Source organism: Coenobita brevimanus, chromosome 4 (genome assembly GCF_032717465.1).
Source record: "Coenobita brevimanus isolate Jiangsu-jjx chromosome 4, ASM3271746v2, whole genome shotgun sequence".
In the NCBI taxonomy this organism is placed as follows: Eukaryota; Metazoa; Arthropoda; class Malacostraca; order Decapoda; family Coenobitidae; genus Coenobita; species Coenobita brevimanus.
In genome coordinates, this window is record NC_136957.1 from 34,335,662 (window position 1) to 34,361,512 (window position 25,851).

Consider the following 25,851-nt stretch of genomic DNA (forward strand, 5'->3'; position numbering starts at 1 on the left):
AGCACTAACTCCAAATTTTTGAAGATACGGTATATTCCAAGTTTTCGATGATTCTTGTGATGCAGCTTCTTAAAAACTGTTCAAAGATTTAAGGGATTAACGATACTTCTTATTTACAACACACTTTCTGGAGAAGCTTCTTAAACACCCCTCCTATGGACTATTTGCTTCCAAGTCACATTTTTAGCAAACTTTCTGCAGGTTCTTAACTGTCACGAAGGGCATCCTGGGTCCAAAATACTTCAATTTATCTGCAAACTTTCTGATACAACTTGTTCAAACAGTTTCAGTTAAGTTCATTGGCTGAAACTTCCCCATATTAAAAAAAAAACAAGGTATAGCTGAACAAAAAATATCTGGGGACTTTTTTGGGCTGAAGCAAGTACTGTATATATTTTTCACAACATTTCTTACACAGCTTCTTTATCGCCCTCTGTCCTGACATTCCGGTGCATTTTCAGTTAACATTCGGGTGAAAGTTTTAAAACTGAGATTCCCTTGGTTGTAACAGCTCAAAACTTGCAATAAACCTTCTAGTACAATTTCTTAAAACTGTTTCTGTGGGATACTGGCTTATTAATTCATATTTCCAACAAACTTTTTTTTCTGTAGCTTTCAAAAGTCACATACTTTCTGAATATAATTTTTTAATTGTTACAAGCTTTCTGTAGCTTTTTTGAATTTACAAACTTTCTGTAGCTTTTTTGAATTTACAAACTTTCTGAAACTTTTTTTTTAACTCACAAACTTTCTGTGGTTTCCTTATAAGTGTCACAACTTACTGTAGCTTTATAATGTTACAAACTTTCTGTAGCTTTTTAAACAGCTGTTGCAAACATTCTGTACTTCCTATACCCATTATAGCCTTTCTGTATCTTTATAAACACTGTCAGGAGGGGCTCGCAGGTTCAAAACTACAGCAAAGGTATTATGGCAAACGGGGCAAATCACCTCACAAAATTGACCAGCATTAAGGCCCAACTTCTTGTTAAGCAATTGATTCCTTAATCCTCTCCAGAGCCTTTAGTTTTTCCAGATCCAAATCAGGCGGACCGTCGCTTGGACTTGGAGACTTCGGCGAGGGAGAGCGCTCGTCCTCGATGCTCCCGACCCGTCTCCCACTCCTCGCACCGCCTCCCTCGGCCCCCGAAATCCCCATCCTCATTTCCATCGGACCCTCGGGAGCTGGTGGAGGAGGAGGCTGCCTATCATCATCATCATCAAGAACCAACGCCTCGCCCTCACACTCAGTTCTGTCAAGCTCGGGTCGATGGTCATCCTCATCCTGGTCCTCGGATTCTGTTCGTGCGTCCTCGGTCATCGGTGTCGCGGCTGTGATGACAATTTGCGCCACACCAAGACCTGTCAGGTGCAAAGACTTTGGTCACAAAGACAAAACACTGGATCATCATTAGTTAAGGACGCTCCCTAGCACCTCTTCCATTCCATTCCTGTTTTCTTCTATAACATCATCATTCCAACCTCTTCAATTACCTCACCATCATTTCAACCTCATTTTCCCAACCAAGGACAAGTGAGGCAGGCTCCAGAAAGCAAGAAAAAAACACAACAGAGAGACAGCCACTCAACAGCACACTCATTAAAACTGGCCACACTCACTCACTCTCTATTTAAACTCCAGAATGCATACTCCAGCCCAAAGAAAAGTCTATCTATCTATAGCCAGACACCATAATCCCATAAAAGGTGGCTGTTTATCTCTGAGTTAGCTGTTATACAGGGAGGGGCACTAACCCTCCACCATCCCACCTTGTGACACATAAGAAACATAAATGGATTGGTTATACATTTACCACCCAGTGTTGTAAATGGTTTCCTGGCTTACACGAAACCATTTGACTTATCACTCAATGTAAAGCCACCTAAAAAGGAAAAATGAGTAATAAAAAGTGACAGAAATGATGGGAGAAATAGGAAGAGAGGAAGACAGACACAGAAAAAGAATGATGAAAGTGAAGGAAGAAGTAGGCAACACTGCACCAAGTGAGTGGATGAAGGTCACCACCACCCACCACCAAAGAAAAGTAAATATAAAAAAAAACTGTTAGAAAATATAAATAAAACACTCAACAACACATTATTCATTTTCTTTGGATGAACCAGAAACAGAGGAAGATTCTGTTTATTCTTTTCCTTGCTGCTCCTACAGAAAACTAATATGTCCTGTGATAACTTTTTTTTCTCTTTTACTGGAGGGAAATGTATCGTGGGAAGCCTACACTCATCTTTCCTTGTCCTTTCTGCAACTAAAACATATATTTTTTTTAAATGCAAGGGAGAAGGAACTAAAGGCCAGAAGCCCAGACGACTGTTCCCGCCAAGAAAAAAGTAAAAAACAAGATAACAGGGAGACCAAGTCAAGTTTATATATTTAGCAGAAGGTCTAGGTGTACGGAGAGGGTCAGCTTCATGTGGTGGCACCGATATAACCAGGCAGATCCACTCTTGGCTACACAACATCCCTCAGTTCCCTCCCTATACTCTGAAAGAAGGCTGGTGTACTGCAGAAGGGCAATTTCAGGCTGCAGTCCACTGGGTTCATGTCCTGATACTCTTGGGATCACACCAACAACACAATCTGACTAACATACATCTAACTACAGCCATGCCTTAATCCTGTAAGGGGTGACCTCAAACAAAGTGCCTCTATGTCGCCCTGTCCCACACCATTTCACTGCCCTCCCCCAGGTCAAACCACCCCTCTCATATACCTCTCCACTCTGTCCCTCCATCTCATCCTCGGTCTTCCCCCCCTCCCCTCTCCCCTCCTCCACATCATTCACATACACTCTCCAAGTCAGACTAGTCTCTCGCCCTCCAGCCCCTCCACATGGCCAAACCAACAACTGCATGTTAATCTGTCAACTGCTCACCGTCATCTGCTTTTCCTGCCGTGCGTCCCGTTGTCGTCGTTCTTGCCTTGTGTCCGCCACGTTTGCCCTGAGGAGCAGAGAAGAACACAAATAAAAATATGATCTGAGCTGGGACCCACTCCATGTGAAACATAGAATAATAATAATAATAATAATAATAATAATAATAATAATGATAATAATAATAATAATAATAATATGGCAATAATAATAAAAATAATAATAATAATAATAATACAGTAATACAATAATAATAAATAATAATGATAACAAAAGTAACAGTGATAAATAAAATGTTTAACTAATAAGTTTAATAATCATTACCACTGTATTCCTGTTGATATACATAATCACTGCCAATCAATTAATCTAAGAAAAAAAGGATACCACTCTAGCAGTCTCAGTATTCAAACTTTCTCCATCTGACAGTATAACTAATAATAATAGTCTAATTTCAAATACAGAATCCTGATATGAGTTTCTATTAACACTAATTTAGTACTGATGTGAAAATTACTAAGCAAAATACTGGCATAATTCTGATAATAATTTCTGACCCAATCCATAAACAGTACTATGGGGACAAAAACACTCGGCACAGGGCAACGCACTCACCACAACCTTTTAAATTCAAAGGATAACGGACTAATTTAAACAGGCCACCACTGAACACTGACATTAACCCCTTCAGTCCAATGATGTATTTAGCATTTTATTCATGTCATTTTCAAACAATCTTGTTCAGTTAAGGAGCCACTAGACAAACTGGAGGGGCCTGATAAAATTTTTGTAAAGATCTTCATTATTAGGGAATTTCAAACTGAATAAAATCACATGGTATACTGCTTATACTCTAATCTGACACAGATTCTTGTCCTTTTGCCATTTAGTTCACAAAGCTCAGTGGCAGCAAAAGACAATGCCACTGTTCTACATCCTTTCCATAGCATTTATTCATGACTAGCTTTATATTTTAGTGTTAATCTATTGTCACAACTCAGCATGCAAGATGAGGCAGTGGCAGGTTTAGGCCAAGTCAGAGTAAAAAGAGTACGGGAACAAGAATAAAACATACATCACCAGACCTACGGAGTTAAATCATCTGGAAATAATTCAATGTTTAAATATCAGGCATTTTTACCCCATTTTAACATTACAATGAACTTTCAGCTTTATTTCAACATTCACATTTTATACGGCACTGCATTTATATATACGCCAAAGGAACACATGCCATTGATCAGTTTTAATAATGCTGGGTGTTTCTGGGATTTTAACATGCACATCACTTATAAAAAATCTATAACCACTTTTAATTTATACTAAAAAAAAAAACTTCTGTAAATGGTTTTCAAAGATGTAAAATACAAAACTAAAAACATAAAAGGCAAAATAAAAAGGCCGAACTCATTTCCTGAAGCGGGTTTGTAAAATGCGCTTTATATCTTTCACCAGACACAGTGAGGCCATGCAACGCTGACTAACCAAGATTCTGCAGCTACCTAGTGGGACAAAGTTTACCTAATTTACCTATAATAGTTACTTCTCAAGCCATACCATATCTCTGTACCCCTAAATTTCCCTCTGTTACTCCTGATGCCATAGAATATATCTGTACCTCTAAAATATATCTCTCTGTCTATCTATCACAGCCATGTCTCAAAGTAAATTAATCTGCAACTCTAAAATAACAGACTGACGAGGGAAGCACCCAAACATACAAGCGTCTATGATCATTTTTTACACATACGTGGAGACACTAATATAACCAGGTGTCGGTGCTACCCAGTTACACAAACATCCTTCAACATCCTAACCCCTGAAAGGAGAATGGTGGACTGCAGGAGTTGAGTAGCTTTAGCCTGCAGTCTACCTGGTTCATGTCTGGATGAGTCTGGTCACAACAACAACAATCTTTAGGTCCTGAAGACCATGACAATGCAAGCACAAATGTGTCTTTTCCACTCTTAATATTGCTATGTGCAATATTGAGTGCAATACAGTTGTGGCACCAGTGCAATGCCACCAACTAGGAGCTTGGCTAAGTTCTTTAATGGTCATGTGTCCAAGCCATCACTAAACTTTACCAGGAGCCTCGGGTTTGAATACAGTAAGAGTTTCCTTCTAGGACAGCTGTCAGACAAGGCTAGTGAATTCACTCTACCCCAGGAAAATTTACTGTACATGTATTGAAGAGATATGAATATATGGTTGAGTTCCCCCTCTGGGAGTGCTGTGCAAGGTCTGCTGCTGGGATTTAGGCCCCATAACACTCTCATGGTAGTACCAGCCACCTCCTACCTATCAATATGTGAGGGAATGAAAGAAACTGGTCACAGTCAGTTTTCCTGTGGCTTTTGGCAATAAGATCAGTGACGTAATTTTCTGACCTGTCAAACTGGCAGTAGGAAATGCTAATGTAGTTTTAATTCACCACATTCCACTAGAAAAAACAAATGTTCTATTGACTGGAAACCCAATGAAACCACTAAACTGCAAATAGTTTCTCACATTACAGACCACAAACACCTGTAGCCTATTAGGGGCATGGCTGAGGCATTAAGAGAAATGTTGACCCAGCCTAATTATAATGTGGCCTACATGGAACTCTTTGGGGGGTCTTGAGGTGAAATTCATGATCTCCAGACCTATTTCAGACATAGTAAGAGCCACCCCTGTCTACTCCACTGCAGTCTTATCTTCCTTAAACCGTAAACACTTTTTTCACACACTCATATGTTCTTTTACTGTACATAATTTACAATGGAATCAACAGTTCTCAATACAACAATCCTATTTATTCTTTATCTTCCATTAACCATCAAAACCTTTTCATACAATTCAAATTTTCCTCATGGTACTTTTTCCCTTAATTATCATTTCCCCCATAGAAACTCCTGCTTTTTTATACATATTCTTTCATTTCCTTTGGTACGTTTTCCCTTAATTATCATTTCCCCCATAGAAACTCCTGCTTTTTTATACATATTCTTTCATTTCCTTCAGTACTCTTTACCTCCTTCACCATGATAAGATTAGGGAGAGAGATGCCTTTTCATGATAACAATTGGGTGACTCTTGAGGCTAAGTTATATAAATATCCCTCAACTCCTCCCTCCCAATCCCTTGCAAAGAGGATGGTGGACTGCACAAGGGCAACCTCAGTCTACAATTCACATTCAGATAAGCTTGAAGTCATAGCAACAACAACTCTAATTACCTCTTTGATGATGATGATGATGATGATGATGATGATTATTATTATTATCTTTAAAAACCAAAACAATTCTACTCAGTTTAGGAGTGACTTATCTTTTTTTTTTTTTTTTTTTTTAATCCAGGGAAGAAGGAACCAAAGGCCAGAAGCCCACAAGATTGTTCCCTCCAAGAAAAAACAAAAGCAAAAAAAAAAAAAAACAGAGCCAAATTCAAGGTCCATTCAAGGTCCACTGCAATTAAAAGACTGCAGGTCATAGGCAGGAGGAAACAGACTGAGGATGACAGTTCCAGAGTTGATCTGTTGCATATGTGGTTAGATACAGCCTTCAATAACCTCCTCACAGCAAAACCTCCTATATACTGAATAAATATATACAGAAGCAGCAAAAACAACTGAACAAAATGCCATCCTTGTCAGAGGGTAAAAAAAGAAAAAAAATGCTAATCTCTTCCAGTTCAAAGAATTTAAAAACAACGAAAAAAAGAAGGCAATTTCCATCTACACATCTACAGCAGAAAAGTCATCTTAATCTGCTTTGGATTCCTACTTTTTATCACTTTTTTAACTACTACAACTAATAATTTGTCTATCAGGGCAGTCTATTAACAGGACAAACTCCAGCCAACTACCCCACACCAGTCTATCATCCATCACTTCAACGCAAGCACCATTGAGTTCAGGGTTGGGCAATTTATCTATTACAAAATATCAATCACAAGCCAAAACACCCAAGCACAAGGCACATCTCTATATTTATCACACTACTATAACACCACTGATTATAACACTACTATATAATACCACTACTGTAATTGTAACACCACTATACTATAACACACTCATTTATCCATCAAGTCATCCCAGTCACTTTGCTTGTGAGTTTTGCTATAATCGTGATGCAAGGTGGAGCTCTGGCACTGAAGGGGTTGTGGTGAGGTGTAGAGCTTTTGAGGCGTGAAGCTTTTGAGGTGCAGAACTTCAGGGATGTACTAGAGCTTTTGATGTGTAGAGTTTTTGGGGTGTAGAGCTTTTGAGGTGTAGATCTTTTGAGGTGTAGAAGAGCTTTTTGAGATGTAGAGCTTTTGAGGTGTGGAGCTTTTGAGGTGTACAGCTTTTTGGGTGTAGAGCTTTTGAAAAATACACTTTTTGGAATTTAGAGCTTTTGAGGTGTAGAGTTATTGAGGTGTAGAGCTTTTGAGGTGTGGAGCTTTTAAGGTGTGGAAGTGCCTTTGAGGTGTAGAGGTTTTGAGGTGTAGAGCTTTTTGAGGTATAAAGTTTTTATGATATAAAGCTTTAAAGGTGTATAGCTTTTGAGGTGAGCTTGTTAACACATTTGCTACACTGGTCCCAATCATAGCAAAAGAGCTGACAGCCATTTATCTATTGCACCACCATATCCAAGCAAGCTGTCTATCTATCCATCTATCTATCACATCACCAAAGACAAGCAAATCTATCTATGCACACCTAGCCTATCTATCTATCCATCTATCTATCACAACACCATAGTCAAGCAATCTATCTAAGCACACTCAGCCTATCTATCTATCCATCTATTTATTTATCTATCTATCACAACACCATAGTCAAGCAAATCTATCTAAGCACACTCAGCCTATCTATCTATCTATATTTATCTATCCTTTCAGCCAACATCGTCAAGCCAGTGTGTCTATTTTATCTATCTATCTCAGCCCAACTAAGCACAAAAAAAACACCTATTCCAAACAAGCCAGTTTATCTATCATACAGAGGCGGGTTACATCTATTTGGGTACATAAAAAAAACATATGTACAGTGTATCTATCGAGCGCACATTTATCTATCGAAGCATCCGTCAATTTTCACCTTCTCTTCAGTTTCTGCCGGCTGTGGGGTGGAGGAGGAGGAGGGAGGGGGAGGAGGAAGAGGGGGAGGGGGTCCAGTAGGCTCCTCCATCTCTCCCTCCTGGATCGAGAGAGAGAGAGAGAGAGAAAGAGAAAGAGAGAGAGAGAGAAAGAGAGAGAGAGAGAGAGAGTTATTAATTCATATCAGACAGATTATGGATATAGCACAGATACCTATATGAAAATACTAAACAGCTAAAATATATAACAATAAACATTCACAGTTCAAGTTTAATATATAGCGTAATAATAATAATAACAATGTTAACAATTATTGTTATAATAATAATAATAATAATAATGATAATATTAATAATAATAATAATGATAATAATAATAAATAATATTAATAATAATAATAATAATAATAATAATAATATTCTAAAATCTAGCATAAGGTTTTTTACCAGTTCAACCCCTCGGCTGCATATAGCATCCTGGAAATGCAGATCAGTAGATGTGTTGTACATTTCGGAAGAGCCGCGTGAAATATTGTGAAGTTTTGGGTCATTTTTCATGCCTACTGCATGCTAATGCTTGATGAGTGGGTGGCGAACCATCAGTGTGGAGTGTAAACTTTGTCTGACTAAAATGTTATCATGTCTGGTTAGGTATAAGTGGGTCAAAACACATGATGAAAATACAATTTTTCTTAACTGGTTTTCCCACACCACGGACACAGGAAAAGTTTAGGGCTGCCGCAGCCTAGGGGTTAACAATATTCAATTTCCAAACAAGGGATAATTTTTTTCACTATAACATACAAGTTTTACCAAATACCAATATGTGTTCAAAGGACTACTGACAAATGGCAAGTCTTGTGTGGTTGGGTTATTCCAGAGGGTAAGGAACATTTACATTTACACTATCAAATTTACAGAGTGGTTTGTAAATAGCACTCCACTTCAGATTCACTTTTGTGTTGTGAAGATGGCTCAGTCTGCTGGTGTGGGTGGAGGTGACATAGTAGGAGCGAAAAATGAATAAATGATGCAAGAAAACTGACTGTAAATAGGACTCCAGTTGTGATTTACTTTTGTGGGGATGGCTCAGTCTGTTGATGTGGGTGCAGGTGTGCTAGTTGTAGCAGCAGAAAATGAATAGACGCAGGAAAATTGATAATGTCAACTTTTGTGTTGCTGGGAATGGCTCAGTCTGTTGGTGTGGGTGCAGGTGTGCTAGTTATAGGAGCAGAAAATGGATAAATGATGCAGGAAAATTGATAATGCTGACTTTTGTGTTGCAGGGGATGGCTCAGTCTTCTGGTGTGGGTGTAGGTGTGGTAGTTGGAGCACATAATGAATAACTGATGCAGGAAAATTGATAACGCTGACTGGTCCATCCCACAACATGCAAGAAATCATCCAGCAGAGTGGAAAAGAAGCATCATGCATGGAAAACTCTCAATATACCGTACAATATCTTATCCACAAATCCCCACATCTATTTCACACAATGGCCTTTACAGCACAAGCCAGTCTTTCCCCTTCACCCAGTCTACTCTCCTTTTCCTTAACATTTTCACATGATTTTCCTTTCACCTACACATCAAACTATGAGTCACCTATCCCCTCATCTATCACTTTACCCTTATCAACAACTCTCATACAGTTTCATTTATACAGCCCTGCTCACCTAATGGCAACTCTCCAAGCTGCTTGATCTCTGGCAACCTCCCTACCATCTTACCCTTATCTATAACACTAATATCATTTTGTCTATACAACCTTGGTCATCTAATAGTTGCTCTCCATGTTACTTGATCTCTGGCAGCCTCCCTATTCAGTCCCTTATCCCTCATGGTCACAGTCTATAACCTCATCCCCAGTCTTTTTTGGTCTGCCTCTCACAACCCTACCCTCCACAGTCACACTTCTCACCATTATTTTTATTCTTTTCTACATCCACCCTCATACAAATCCCTCTATGGACCTTATAACTATAAAATACCTAAAACTAAATGCATTATCAAAAAAAAAAAAACATTCCACCAATAAGCTAAAGGTAATAATCAGCATCAACCCATTTAGTATGAGATGAAATTTGCAGGTACTATAAGTGCACCAGCAAAAATAAAGTCAATAAAGAAAGTCCATCTCCACCTTTATTGACCCTTTATTTTTACTGGCACCAGACACTCATTCAAAAAGATATCTCAGTTCACATGGATTAAAACTTATTATTACTTTAGCTTACTGATGGGATATTTATTTTTTTAGCAGGCCCAAATATTTTCAGACATCATCCTAGTAAAACGGATTACCATAACAGTGATAGTTTTTTGCCTCTGGAGTCAAGAGATTTCTCATGGGTCAGCTCTCTAACCATGAACTGCCTAATCAGGCACTAAAATTTTTGAAAGTTAACATAATAATCATTTGGGGAAAATATATATATATATATATATATATATATATATATATATATATATACACAGTTGAACTCTACCTAAACTTGCCATCTCTCCATCTTGAATGCTGAGTTGTAACAAGAGATTGGCCATAGAACTAAAGCACTAATTAACTAAAGCACAAATAAATTAAAGCACTAATAAAACTAAAGCACTAATTAACTAAAGAACTTTTAACTAAAGCACAAATAAATTAAAGCACTCATAAACCTAAAGCACTAAATAACTAAAGCACTAATTAACTAAAGTTAAATCGGGGAAAGCCCCAGGAAATGATGGAGTGTGTGGTGAAATGCTGAAGCATGGGGGAGAGATAGTAGTAGATTGGATGTGGAAGATGTGCAGATTGGCCTGGGAGGAAGGTAGAGTCCCGGAGGATTGGAAGTCAGGTATAATTATTCCCTTGTACAAAGGAAAAGGGGAAAAACAAGTGTGTGGTAATCATAGGGGCATTTGTCTTCTTAGTATAATAGGAAAAGTGTATGGTAGGATACTTATAGACAGAGTTAGAGAAAGAACAGAGAAATTAGTTGGAGAAGAACAGAGAGGCTTTAGGAAGGGAAGAGGTTGTGTAGATCAGATATTCATTCTTAGATCTTTAGTGGAAAAGTTTCTAGAGAAGGGAAAGAAGTTGTATGCGGCTTTCATGGATTTGGAGAAAGCATATGACAGGGTGGATAGACAAGGATTGTGGAAAGTGTTAAGAATATATGGAGTAGATGGGAAGTTGTTGAATGCTGTGAAGAGTATGTACGATGGTGCGAAGGCTGCAGTGCGTGTGGATGGTGAACTAAGTGAATTTTTCTCTTTGAAAGTTGGTTTGAAACAGGGATGTGTCATGTCTCCATGGCTGTTCAATCTGTACATGGATGGGGTAATAAAAGAGGTACAAGGTAGGGTAGTGGATGTTGGAGTGGCCCTGGTGAAAGAGGATAGTGTTTGGAAACTCCCTGTACTGTTGTTTGCAGATGATACTGTGTTGTTGAGTGAAGATGAAGGGGAGCTGCAAGGCTTGGTGGATGAGTTTGAGAGAGTGTGTAAGAAACGGAACCTAAAGGTGAATGTAGGGAAGAGTAAAGTGATGGTCTTTGAGAGAGGTGAAGTTAGTGAATGTACAGCAAGGTTGGATGGTGAGGAATTGGAAAATGTGAGTACGTTTAAGTATTTGGGTAGTGTGATGAGTAAGGATGGAGGTTTGGAGGGTGAAGTGCTTGAAAGGGTACAGCAGGGAAGAAAGGTTGCTGGTTCCTTGAAAGCAGTGATAAGAAACAGGGAAGTGAGCATGGAAGTGAAAAAGTTACTACATGACAGTATTGTGATACCAACTCTAATGTACGGAAGTGAAGCTTGGACATTGTTGGAAGGACACAAGTCAAGAATGAGAGCAGTGGAAATGAGTTATTTAAGAGGAGCCTGTGGAGTCACGTGGAGAGACAGGCTGACAAATGAGGATATAAAGGAGCGTTGTGGTGTGGATGTGGATGTGATAGGAAGCGTTATGAGGAACACACTGAGGTGGTTTGGCCATGTGGAGAGGATGGAGGGTGAAAGACTGACGAAGAGAGTGTATGTGAGTGAGGTGGAGGGGGGAAGAGGGAGGGGGAGGCCGAGGATGAGATGGAGGGATGGGGTGGAGAGGTATATGAGAGAGGGGGATGTGAGTTGGAAGCAGGGCAGTGAAATGGCGGGGGACAGGGCGACTTGGAGGCGATTTGTTTGTGGCCACCCCAAACGGGATTGAGGCGTTTGGCAATAGATAGATAGATAGACTAATTAACTAAAGCTCTATTTAAATAAAGCTGTACTGAACTACAGCACTAAAACACTAATAAAACTAAAGCACTAATAAAACAATCTATCAAATCACCTGAGGGGGAGAGGCAGGAGGGGTGAAGGCAGGTGGCTCCACCTCCTCCACAGATGGCCATCCCACTTGGTCTGCACCCTGACCAACCACCACAACACCAAAGTTAAAACATACCAAAAGCAAAGAAAAATGTAACTAAATATAACTAGACTCAAGACAGTACCACAAATTTGTAAAGAAAACCCACAAACTGATAATTCACACCTTCAAACATCAAACCATTGTTATGTGCAGTTAGGATATCCTGAAATAAACCTAAGCACTTGTGGTGTACGGGAAACTCATAGAAACCTGTGTCTATCGGTTTTAAAATTTGTTTCTACTCAGAGAAAAAAAAAAAATACAGCATCTTCTTAGTGTTCCTACCACAATGTACTTTTCTACTTGCAGTTATTCCCTGGACCCTCTTCCGATAATGAGTTAGTCCTCACTTACAGCTGCCCTCCTGGCTGAGTGGAGCTGATGCAACGGGATGGTATTACTGGTTTCATGAAGCCCAGGGGGGGAAAAAATCTCAAGAATTTTCAACTTTAGCATTGTACTGCCCTCATTCTGTTTCTGGCTTGTCACTGGTTGACACAAGGCATAAGTACTGTATACAGTACTGTACATCAAAAAATTGTGGAATTCTTTTATAAGCAAAGAAAATCACACCTAAAAGGTCGTACGAAATTCTTGCTACCTAATTGAATAATCATTTATATTGCTATACAGTGTTCTGACATTACAGTAAGAGAGAGAGAGAGAGAGAGAGAGAGAAGCACATTTCCACCTGTAAATACGGAACTGATCAATACACCCACACTTCAATGCCACAAGTACACACTATCACAAACCAGCAACAACTTTTAACCCAATAAGTACTGGGACATCTTATTTATCTTACTCATACCATTAACTTACTTACATTTTTTTGCAGCTAAAGATCAGGTATTAAATAGGAAGAGTTTGAGACAGCCTTGATAAACCCATACTGTATAGCAAGCCTTTCCCAAGTTCAATTAAATAATCTGGCACCAGCAGAATTAAACTAAAAAAAATTGTCACCCATATTCATACGGTTTACCTCACTGACTATCCGAGAATTAAATCACTTCAATATTAAAATTCTTGGCCCATGATGGTGTGTAATATTAGTAACTTTTCACTTACAACTTATAAATTACTGAATAACCTTACTGCTAAACATACTATCAAAGGCTGTATAATTCCTACTAACATAAAAATTGGTCCATTAGTTTTTCTCAGTTTTAGAAACACATATATACTGTATCTATATCCTTTTTACTCTAACTTGGCCCCAAATTATCCATCTCTCCATCTTGAATGCTAAGTTAAGACAAAGATCAACATTAGAATATGCTACTAGTCATGAAGAAGTGCTATGGAAAGGATGTTGAGCTGTTGTCTTATTCTGCTACTGAGCTACATCAAATAGACCACAAGAGGAAGATAATCTGGGACAAGTTAAAGTAAACCAACTATATTGTTTTTACTCTAACTTGGCCTAAAATTATCCATCTCACCATCTTGAATGCTGAAATGTAGGAAAGATTGACACTAGATTATGATGATAGTCACAAAGAAGTGCTATGGAAAGAATGTACTGCAGAATGGTAGCAGTGTCTCTTTCTGCCATGGAGCAATGTGAAATAAGCTGCAAGAGGACGAAAATCTGGGCCAAGTTAGAGTAAAAATTAAAGTAAAAACAGTATAATACATGTTCTATCAATCCATTATAAACTCAAGCAACGTAAACACCTCAGGGGCTAACTAAACTACCGATTGATGTATATTACACTCCTTCATTTAGCCATCCTACACCACTACAGCTTCAAGGCACGGTTTATGTACACTGGACAGGGGAAGTTTAATCCAGTGATGGCATACGAGGTGCTAAAGTTAATCCGGCAAAGGATAAAATGGCAAAAGCTTTAAGGTAGAAAATATTGTGCACTGAATACCAAGAAAGCTAAAGGCAAATTTTTAGTATTAACATCTAAACCACAATGAGGGAGGGTTCAATTACTATAAAAGATGCTAGATCTAATTAAACATGCCAGTAATCACACAACACCTTGGCAGTTTATTTTTACAGTATTTAAACAAACCATTCCATCAGGTTTTGAAATTCTGGAATGTCACCATCTTAATTTTCTTGCAAAGTTACTGGTTGTTTTACTTTGAATTTTTTTTGCCACTTTAATCTTGCCATACTCCAGAGTGGCAAAAATAAATCCTGGCTGGATGGATTCAGAGTATGTTCAGTGACAGCTTCATAAAATATTCATGAGGGAATCCCGAACTTTGTCAATTATTCATGAGGTTATCCCAAGCTTTGTAAATTGTTCATGAGGTAATCCCAAGAAAGTTAAGTTAAAAAGAGGTTAAGCTACACTACATTATTTTTTTATTTAATTTCCTTCCTCAGTTCACCTGCAAAAAATAAAAAATAAATAAAGAAAGAAAGAAAGAAAGAAAACTTGAAAATGGTCAGACAATGATAAAAAGGGACCATAAACCTTCAAGAAAATTTTTTAAAGACAGAATTTAGCCAAGATAAAGTTTACCAGACATTAAAAAGGGTGAGGAGGTCGGGAAGAATTGAAGTTAAGTGTATTTGCCAGTTTCCCCTTTGCCACATTCGCAGCGCTGTACTGAGGCTACTGCAGCTGTGTTACTATGGGGTATAGTTGTGGTGGTCAATAGTTCCTTTACAAAGTCTTGAAATCATTATCAAAACCTTATGGACCTGGCAATACTTATCCCAAATACAGTCATTCCTCGTTTTTCGCAGCTGTTACGAAACCACACATCTACAAACAGCAAAAATCCGTAAATAAAGAAAACCCAGCAAAAAAAGATCCCCCACATCCATAAATTAACTTTGTGTCCTGAGAGAGAGAGAGAGAGAGAGAGAGAGAGAGAGAGAGAGAGCTCTGAAACATCACCAGACATTAGAATCAACTTTTTGCAGTACATTTTCAGATTATAAACATACTTTAATAAACAATGCCAAAATACTGCTTAAGCTAATGTACTCTATTCTGGTTTAGTAATCAGCAAGTAGCTGAAACCAGGAAGCAGAAACTGTGAAAAATGATGGATGACAGTATTCCAGTGAGTTCTGAATCTTACTCTAGAACGACAATGATGTAAAGGAACTACTGTATTGACTGGCAATGTGAAGTCTGGCACAAAATTTTGCTTCTTACTCCACTGCATCTACTTCACACTCACAGCATATTTATCATTTTCTTCCTGATGCATCATATCATAGGGAATTCAGGGACAGCTACACATACCACACACTTCCATGCTACACAATATTAGCCAACACAGGAAAGTGAGAAGCAGTGAAGGTGACAAACTTTTGTCCTTGACTTATGTAAAGGCATAACACATAACAAGTAATATTGTTTTAACTATGGACACAGCCATCAAGTTTTTTGTTTTCCTGCCAAAATTTTATATTGCTACGTTAATTTACACCAATGAACACTGACGTTATTCAAAGAACTTTAAACAACTATGTGAATAATTACATTAACAAAAACCATAATTAGGGTTGCAAAGTCAAATGTTTGGCAGAAAACAGAGTTCTAAAAAGATAAGCTGAAGCTTAGGGGGTTAAAAGTCTTCAAAGTAAACTACTGTATGTACCACTATACAATGCTTGTTATTAAGGAATGACCACTGATATGCATTAGCAAAACAGTAACATGAGTGTACTTTTATAAATTTATAGAAATTATTTAGATATTTACTGGCATTATTTAAACTGCAGTTGTGACTGATGCAGTGTGAGATGGCCATTAAAAGAGATCAGCATTATGAAAAAATTAACAGTAATGCTTAATGAGGTAAGAAATAATTATTGGTTACAGGGAAAGGCAAGGTTATGATGCCAAGATCAGGTCAGCTGAGAAGCCAGGGTTGGTGTGTGTGTGTGTGTGTGTGTGTGTGTGTGTGTGTGTGTGTGTGTGTGTGTGTGTGTGTGTGTGTGTGTGTGTGTGTGTGTGTGTGTGTGTGTGTGTGTGAGGAAGGTAAAGGAAGATTTAACCTCTTCAGTCCTGGTGATAGCCTCTTTAGTTTCCTCTTGCTGCCAACACACAATTTTACCTGGCTTACAAAAGACTGCTCACAATGAAAGGGTTTATCAATGCTGCATCTAACCCCTTCACAAATATGCCATAAGCTGGATAAAACTGTCCAGAGATGGTGGGAGGTAAAGCAAGCCATCCTCTGCCTCTTTTAACCACTTCACTGTTGGGCTGTCTTTTTAATATTATCCTTACTGTTTACAAATGATTTTCTTCACCTTAAGAACCAAACTGAATAATGGAATCCTAGTGCCAGGAATCAAACACCATATGACACTAATTTAAAGCAAAGATATATGACTGGCAATGAAACAGAAATGTGAATGGAGAAAAACAGAATGCCAAGAACTTAACCGCAAGAACCTCACCTTAGGATAACCTTTTAAAACTTGAGGGGTTAGACACAGCCATATTTAATCCAGCCTTATTTAATTTGAGCTAGATGGCTTTACTTAATCCATCTTAGACACAGCCTTACTTAATTTGGGTTGGACAACTTTACTTAATCCAGGTTATATACATCCTTGCTTTATCCTTTCATTACTAAAGGCCATTCCTGAGTTGCAGAAAATCGTTTGTTTGGCTGCAAGACTAAACTAACTACATCAGCAGGATTCAAGGAGTTACACTACAGTATTCAGTATGAGGGTGATGTCTGCTGGTTTATTTCTGCTGATGCCAATTTATTTTTGATGGTGTTTGCTGGTATACTTCTGCTGCTGCCAATTTATTTAATTCAGTTTAGGAGAAATGTATTGTGATGAAGATGCTGATGAAGACTGTACCTAATTCTCCCAGCTCACAATGTCCCTCCAAAGCTGAATAAAATAACTTGGTACGAGCACAATTTAAATTACAGAAGCTAAGTCACTGAACTGAAGGAATTAAGACTAAGGACGACTGATGTGAGAATGCAAGGAGCGGGGGGAGGGAGGGAACATTGATTTTTCTATCTATAATCTGATAAATATCCAAGGTTGATTTAATGGCTATTCTATAATTACTGGTTACAGGGAATTTTTCTTTTTATTACAGGTGATACAGTATTTCAACCCTGTCACTGTACTGTACCAATATCCGTCACTGTTACAGCCATTACAGTGAGCCCAATACTGATACTAAAAATCACAACTCAATTATCATTCTCTTCTTCCACACCAAGGGAGACAAATTCTAAGCAAAGACTTGAACAATGACAGGGTTGAAGCACAGGTCACACTGGGCTTAGGGAGTACACTACACACTAAAAGATGTTACAGCTTATTACACAGAAATTACTTGTACTCAGATGGGAGCTTACAGATGCATCAATAAATTACATGTACTTTTATGACACTAGAAAGACGTGAGACTGTTATCTTCTGTCCTTACAAGGCTCCTCTGCACGTCCTCCCTATCCGATTATTATTTATTCACATGACACATTAGCAGTCTCTTGTACAGACACACGAGTATCTTCCCAAAGTCTGACTGATACACGGTGGGAAAATCAAGCCATCTCAAACACACACTAGCAAAGATAGGGGTGTTTTCACTGTATTTAGCCAGCTGTAAATTTTCTGGCCTTGTGGAGAGGATGGAGAGCAAAAGACTTACCAGGAGAGAGTATGTGAGTGAGGTGGAGGGGAGAGAGGGAGGAAGGAGACCAAGGATAAGATGGAGGGATGGAGGGGAGAGGTATATGAGAGAGGGGGGTGAGAGCTGGGGGGGGGGGTAGCCGGCAAAATGGCAGGATTAAGGTGTCTGGCTGCAGATTAACAGTTAAAGTGTTAAAAAATCTGGCTGCAGAATAATAGTTAAAGTGTTAAAAAAATTGATGCAGTGTTCAAGTGTTCAAAAACTGATGTGGTGTTCAAGGGTTCTATGTAAAATAATTCCATCAAGGAGGAGGTGCTGGGTAGCCTCTGAAGTCCATGAGAGTACAGCCCCATGTCAAAAGAGGGAAAAGCACCTATTAAGCACCTGTACATAAAGGTGTTACATTTGTACTTGTTATTACATGTCTACAGTACAGAGAGGGTAAGCACCAACACCCACAGCTGAATGTCCTTGAAGTATGGGGTGATTTAAAGCAGCAGCTGTTAAAAAATAATAATAAATAAATAAATAAATGAATAAAGACATGTGACTGACCCAAATCCTTGACCAATACAGTTTAGGATGTAACTTGTTCACACTCTCTGCCTAACATGGCCATGAATTGTTTTCTGCCCTGTTCAAGGACTTTCAGCTGTAGGTGTACATTCAGGCATTACAGATGTACTTTTTACTTGCCTACGAAGACATTAAGTACCCATATAACAGGGCACAGCACATGTACTGTACTTATTACATGTGTACAGATAGGGTAAGCACCTGTACATTAAGGCATTGTACATGGATTTATTACATGAGGTGAAGGCATTAAACAGATACTGCCAGAGGTGAAGCATTCCTAGACAAGCAGAGGTGAGGAGGGTGGTGGGGTGGAGTGGGGTGGGGTGGGGTTGAGAGAGAGCAAGTTCACCTGGAGTGGGGGGTGGGGGAGGGGGGGTGACTCCGGGGGCTCACACACCTCCACCACGTGAGCCTCCGACAGCCGCGACCTCAACGTGCCTCCCCCCTGACACCACACAACCACACACACACACAGGGGCGAGACAAAATAAAGTTAATTAAACAAACTGACAATAATAAATCATAATTACTCTACCAGCAAGAAACACTGAAAATTATAATTAGTAGGCATAATTAAATAATGAAATGCAAATGAGCAAATAATATAAAAACTAAACTCATTTCAGCAACATAAGAACTCTCAGCTCAACAACTCCAACCACATCCAAGAAGCAATCACCACCATCTCATCCACTTAACAACACCCAATATAATCAGCTTCAATATACACAATTAAACCATTCAGTCCAATATTTACCCCTTGTGAGGACTATGGGTTCAAGATTATACTGACATAGTCCTCGATATTTAAGGGTACGTGACCTGCCAAATCCCCTAATGGCATAAGATAGCTGGCAACCCTCTAAACACTTCTATGCAACACCACCTGGCCTTCGCCTGTGCAAACCACTATACCACTATGCTCTGAGTACATCACATAGCACTCAACAGTCTGCATATCTTTCACCTATTTTACACATCATGCAATAAATCTCTTGTTCATATTAAATCATTTATAAAGGCTCCAACATCCTTACATGCATTGGCCTTGGTCACCTAATGGCATCTCTCCACACTGTTCGATCTCTGGCAGCCTCCCTATTCAGTCCCTTATCCCTGGGGTCATACTCTGTGATCTCGTCCCAGGTCTATTTCAGTCTGCCCCTCGCAACCCTACCTGACATTCACACTTCTCACCTTTTGCACCCACTTCTCATCCTCCATCCTTTCAACAAGCACAAACTATCTCAATCTATCCCTCCTCATCACAACAATAAAACCATTGTTGCAACACACACACTCACACACACCTAACAGGGACTGGTTGCAAAAAATCCCTCCACACAATTGTATTTTGTCACTGCACACCTGCCTTCGCTAAGTTACTTTTCTTCACTCTGTCTCCCACCACAGCACTGTTCCAAGCTCTTCATCTGCAACATTCATGACACCTCTTGGCCTTGCTGGAGTTACAAAGGTCAGTAAAGAGGATATACACATCTGACGCCACAACCAGTATTTCGTTTTGCTTTGTTTTGTTTATAAAGGCTGCAACATGACCATCTTTAAACCACAGAAGCTTATGAAGAGCAGCCACAAAGCCATTCAATCAGCATTCAAACCTTTAGAATTCCTGCTTTCATTCCACATATAAATCCACTGGCAGCACAAAGATATACACTTCTCTCATTCTAACTAAAGCCAAAATTTTATTCTGAACAAGCCGCCCAAGCACTGTAAATATGAAACAATCCTGACATTAACAATCATTTTCTTACTAAAACATGATAATAAGTGAAATCAAGAACACAGCAAGATATACAAGTGTAAGACTAAGCAAAACAGAAAATTGTACCAATGGAAAGAATGCAAGCTTCATATACAGAATAAAAATAACACTACTGAATGCTAAATATCTGAAACACAATAATATTAATGAAAAGCCAATGCAAATTAAAGAAAAGCAACTTGAATATGCTAAGGAAAGTTACATACAAAAGATATTAATGAAAAGTAAATGTATAATGAATAAAAGTGACACAAATAATGCTCACGAAAGCTTGAATTAAAAGATATTAATGAACAATAAATGCATAATGAATAAAGGCAATATGAATAATGCTAATGAAAGGTAAATACAAAAGATGTGAACAAGGTCAGTGAAAAATAAATAGGCAAGTTTGGGCACTGTGGACAATGCATGAAATGGGAGACTGAAGAAGACTGCAGGAGAACACCACAATACTGAAGTCAGCTGAACAGGCATAGAGAAATTCAGAATTAGACTTGCAAGGGAGAAGCTGGAGACACGAAATCAGTTGAAAAATCTGTACAAGAGAACAATGAAGAACAATGAATTAGAGATATAGAAGAGGAAGCTTGAAGAAAAATTTGGGGAAAAAACTGGGTACGTATCACTCAGGAAGACTGATGAAAAATGAAAGATGAAACTGGGTGAATGAAAACCATGTCACTTGTAAATCAGTCCTCATTATACTGTATGTCACAAAATAATAATAATAATAACAACAACAACAACAATAATAATAATAATAATAATAATAATAATAATAATAATAAAAAATAAATAATAATAATAATACCGTAATAATAATAATAGGTGAGGCCAAGTTGCAACAGATGAGAACAAAGTGAATATAAGAGGGAATGTTTGAATACTTAACAGATGGCTTAAGCTGCTGAATCCTGTTACATCCTTTTTATTTTTGTTGTCACCTGCACCAGACAATTTTACTTATCAAAGAAAAGGTTGTAAATGTCTATCCTACACTGAATAAAATCATTACGAGGTGGCAAAAATAAAATGAAAAAGAAGTCATCAAACTCAACACATCAATAACAAGATAGAAAAAGGACAACATATAATGAGGACCTGCTGAATAAGAAAGAAAACAAAAAAGGATGAAATTTTCAAAAATATTACAATTCTGGATCACAGTAGTCAATAAAAATGGGAATACCTTTAAAATGGAATCACAGAATTTGTAATAAGATCACTGAATATACAGCTGCTCCCTGACTTACGAACTTAAATGATTCTGAGAGTTGCTTTACAATTAAAAAAAAAATGGCAAGTCAACATTCATTGACATCTGCAGCCAAATTAGTGCAAATCACTGGTGAACATTACGAAAATAGGTACAAACTGTAATACCACTACTGTACAAACTGCTTCAAATAATTACTGTTCACTTAGAGTCTTTGTACAGTATTACAGTACTTCATTGATTTTACACACACACACAATCAATAAATGCTTCCAATACAATTTATATCACCAAAAGTTTGTAAGCAGAGGAGCAACTGTATCTGAGGGATGGGCCATGATAAGAATTATGAATATAAGTGTGAGTCACGGTAATTCTACAGCACTTATGAATATGGAAAGTGAAAGATACAAAATATACCCTTTTTACTCTAACTTGGCCTAAAACTGTCATCTCTCCGTCAGGAATACTAAGGTGTGACAAAAGATTAACACTAGAACATGATGCTGGTCATAAAGTGCCATGGAAAGGAAGGAGTGCCATAGCACTGAACAAGTGCTGTGGAAGGGAAGGAGAGCCATAGCACTGTCTTTTTCTGCGGCTAGTCACAAAGAAGTGCTATGGAAGGGATGCAAAGCCTTGTCTTTTTCTGCCACTAGTCACAAAGAAGTGCTGTGGAAAGGAAGTAGAGCCATAGCACTGTCCTTTTCTGCCACTCAGCTACATTAAATAAATTGCAAAAGGACACAAATCTGGGCCAAGTTAGAGTAAAAAGAGTACAGTTTTAAATTACTGTACATTCAAATATTACACACTGGACAGAAGAGATACAGGAGACACAAAATATTCAGGAGCATCAATAAAGAGGAGGATACAGCACTGGCCTGTACTCTGAATGGTTCTTGAAATTTTGTGGCATCTAATTACACCTCTTTTTTTAACAAATTAATTAGCCTTACACTTCTAAATCCTCTTGTATGTTACAGATGCAATAACTGATGATAAAAAAAAGATACAGACAACATACAAGAAATCTATTAACCCAGTGAGTTCAGGATAGACTCATTTGAACTGCAGGCTTTACACTGAGCTTTGGATAAACTCATTCAAACTGCAGACTTTATATTAAATTCTGGAGAGACTCATCTGAACTGCAGGCTTACTGTCTCCTTCTGTGTTACATAAATTCTTCTGCTATGGCCTGCATAAATAATGTGCTAAAGGATATTAACCAGCTATATCCAAGAATAAATCGCTAAGGAAGAGGTGTTAGGGTGCTTCCAATACGAGCCTATGTGTACTGTGGTTTGCGTATACACTAAAGGGTTACACAGAGAGCACAGACCTGTATAAACATGACATAAGAATTACTGATCATATTTTTAAAAGCTGGGAAAAGTTGGATTAGAAAATTGGTATGGCAGAGGAGCACAGAAGATGTTAAATATAATAATGCTGCAAGGTATGGTACAGGATAGACCATAAAATTACAAGAAATATGCTAAAGTTCACAGTAGAATTTAAATATACTCATGATGCAAGGTATGATACAGTATACACACTATCAATACACTACAAGATAATATGCTGAAAGTAGGATAAGAGTATAGCAAAGAGTATAGTACTGGTTGAATGATGAGGTAAAAGTTCACAGTAGATTTGAAATATACTCATGATGCAAGGTATGATACAGTATACACACTATCAATACACCACACTATGCTGAAAATAGGATAAGAGTATAGCAAAGAGTATAGCGATGGTTGAATGCTGTGGTAAAAGTTCACAGTTGAATTTAAATACTGTACTGTATACTCATGATGCAAGGTATGGTACAGTATACACACTATCAATACACCACACTATGCTGGAAACAGGACAGGAGTATAGCGAAGAGTACAGCGATGGTTGAGACGAGAGTATACTGAGCAACAAGACAGGATGCAGGGCTGGGGGAAGAAGGCATTAGTATACGCAGTTAACCCATTCACTGTTCAACTGGGAAATCATCTGGTTGATTCTTGAGTGTTGTGGGAGTGGCTCAGTCTGCTGGTGTGGGTGTAGCTGTAGTATTTGGAGTAGGAAATGAATAAATGACACAGGGTAGATACCGGAAATGAACTGACAGATACTGGAAATGAACTGAAGATACTGGAAATGAATGGACAGATACTGGAAATGAATGGACAGATACTGGAAATGAATGAACAGATACTGGAAATGAACAGGTGGGTACTGGAAATGAATTGACAGATACTGGAAATGAACAGACAGATACTGGAAATGAATAAACGATGGAGGGTAGATACTGGAAATGAATAGATAGATAATGAAAATGAATTAATAAGTACTGGAAATGAAGATGCCGGAAATGAATAAATGACACAGGGTAGATGCTGGTAACACTGAGCCGTCCCCACAACACACGCGAAAACATGCCCGACAGAGCGAAGTGCAGTGTTAGATATGTACAAGCCTGTGTATATTCCCCAAACTACTGACAGGTGACAGAATTTAGCCAAGGTGAGAATACCTAAACTGAAAGAGTTATGTGCAATTTCAGTCAACCCCTTCAGTATAGATTTTATGTTCTTTGTACTACTGGTACTGCTAAACAATTTTATCCCATCTAGCAATAAGCTTTTGCAGTGAATGAGTTGTTGCTGTAATGAAAGGGTTAAAGATAAAATACATAACTGATATAAGGGTTACAAGTACTCTACTGCATATAAACACACACACACACACACTGTCTTTAAATACTGTATACAATACCTGTGTGAGGACATGTAATATCAACATTCTATACTTAAAAAAAAAAAAAAAAAAAAAAAAAAAAAAAAAAAAAGGAAAGTAAAGATTTTTTAAAAACTACACTTCAGATTTATGAGTTTGTAGTGCAATACTTTATCACCTGGGTGAAAGCCAGTAAACTGTGCCTATAAAATAGGTATATATGTAGGAAATACTGATACGTGAGTTGTTGGGGGGGGGGGAACTAATAAATCTGAATCAGAAACTAATCTATATATATCAAGGAATTAAATGCTTGTAATAATCCCACTGTATCATTTGGAATACTGTACTGAGTAAAATCAAAGCTCAGCACAGACATGTCATACACATAAAACTGACACCTGTTCTATAATTCCCAGTGATAAAAATTTAAATCAATTTAAATCACAAACATTCTGGGTTGGTGTGGTATTCCTTTAGGTATTTCTCTTCAAACCCTCTATTCTTAGCATAAAGTAAGCATATGTCTACACTTTTTTTCTCTTAATGAAGTTAATAAGATAATGATGTACTTGTGCAGAGGGCTGGTGGTTCAAGTCCCTCCAGGCTGGGCAGGTGTTGATATTTAATGGTTTCTAACTGGCCTCACAGTACAGTTCTGTCCAGCAATATCTCCCAGGCTGGGTATCTGTTCTACACACGGTACTTCCACATCCCCTCATCCTACTACTTTCAGATCTGTTATGGCTAGCAGTGAGCTAGGTATAGACAGTGAGAGTTGCTGTTACTGTTCTGATCCCAACTCATCTGTACATGAACCCAGTGGACTGCTACAAACCAACCATTCCACCCAGGCACCCCCACAGATATCTGGCTAAGATTAGAGGCAAGAATTTTGAGTGTTGTGATAGTGAGGTGCCTGAGGTGAGTGTGTTGTAGTGTGGGGGCATTACAATAAATGTATGGTGAATTATCTGTGAGCAGTTTTTTTCTTTCAAGGCCACTTCTCTTCTTCCTTGGTGCTCCAGGTCTGTCTATCTGGACCAGATATCTAACATGGCAGACACTGTTCATCAGTATAGGGCCTTCCTTGGTCATTACACACACCTTTTCATTACTTAAAAACTGCTCATCTAGTTCAATCCTGCTAGTGTGATCATTACACCAACCACCAAAAGGAGGGAAAATAAATGCATATTGGAAAATCTTTGACTTACAGATTATCCTAGTGTTATGTAATGATCCACCAACCATAACTGTAAGCAACAATATGTCTACAGTTACATCAATCATAGTCTAAGCTGTGACTGATATGTCAAGAGGAACATAACCTGAAAGAGAAATATGGTTAGAAAAAAACCCTAACACTATATATTATGAGCCATTTGAATGAAAGCACTGCATTTGCTCATACAGTGGTTCAGTGATGGTTTACTGCAACTGTTATTCTTCAGTAATAAATGCCTGAGAATCTGAACCACACAAGCTTAATTCCCAGCCACCACAGAGCTACAGTTACTTATGACCTCAACCCCTTCACCACCATGACATCTTGAAGTTAAATCAGGCT

General features: G+C 38.3%; 1 protein-coding gene across 1 annotated transcript in view; it reads right to left on the minus strand.

The window, feature by feature from the left end:
* Positions 1 to 988: 988 nt before the first annotated feature.
* Positions 989 to 25,851, minus strand: part of nwk (FCH and double SH3 domains nervous wreck) — a 137,345-nt gene continuing 112,482 nt past the window's right edge. Inside the window, exons 21-22 of the mRNA XM_080269954.1 lie at positions 2,895 to 2,961; positions 989 to 1,362 (exon numbers count right to left, since the gene is read on the minus strand). Of these exons, the coding sequence (XP_080126080.1) occupies positions 989 to 1,362; positions 2,895 to 2,961 (441 nt within the window). The remainder of the gene's footprint in view (positions 1,363 to 2,894; positions 2,962 to 25,851) is intronic.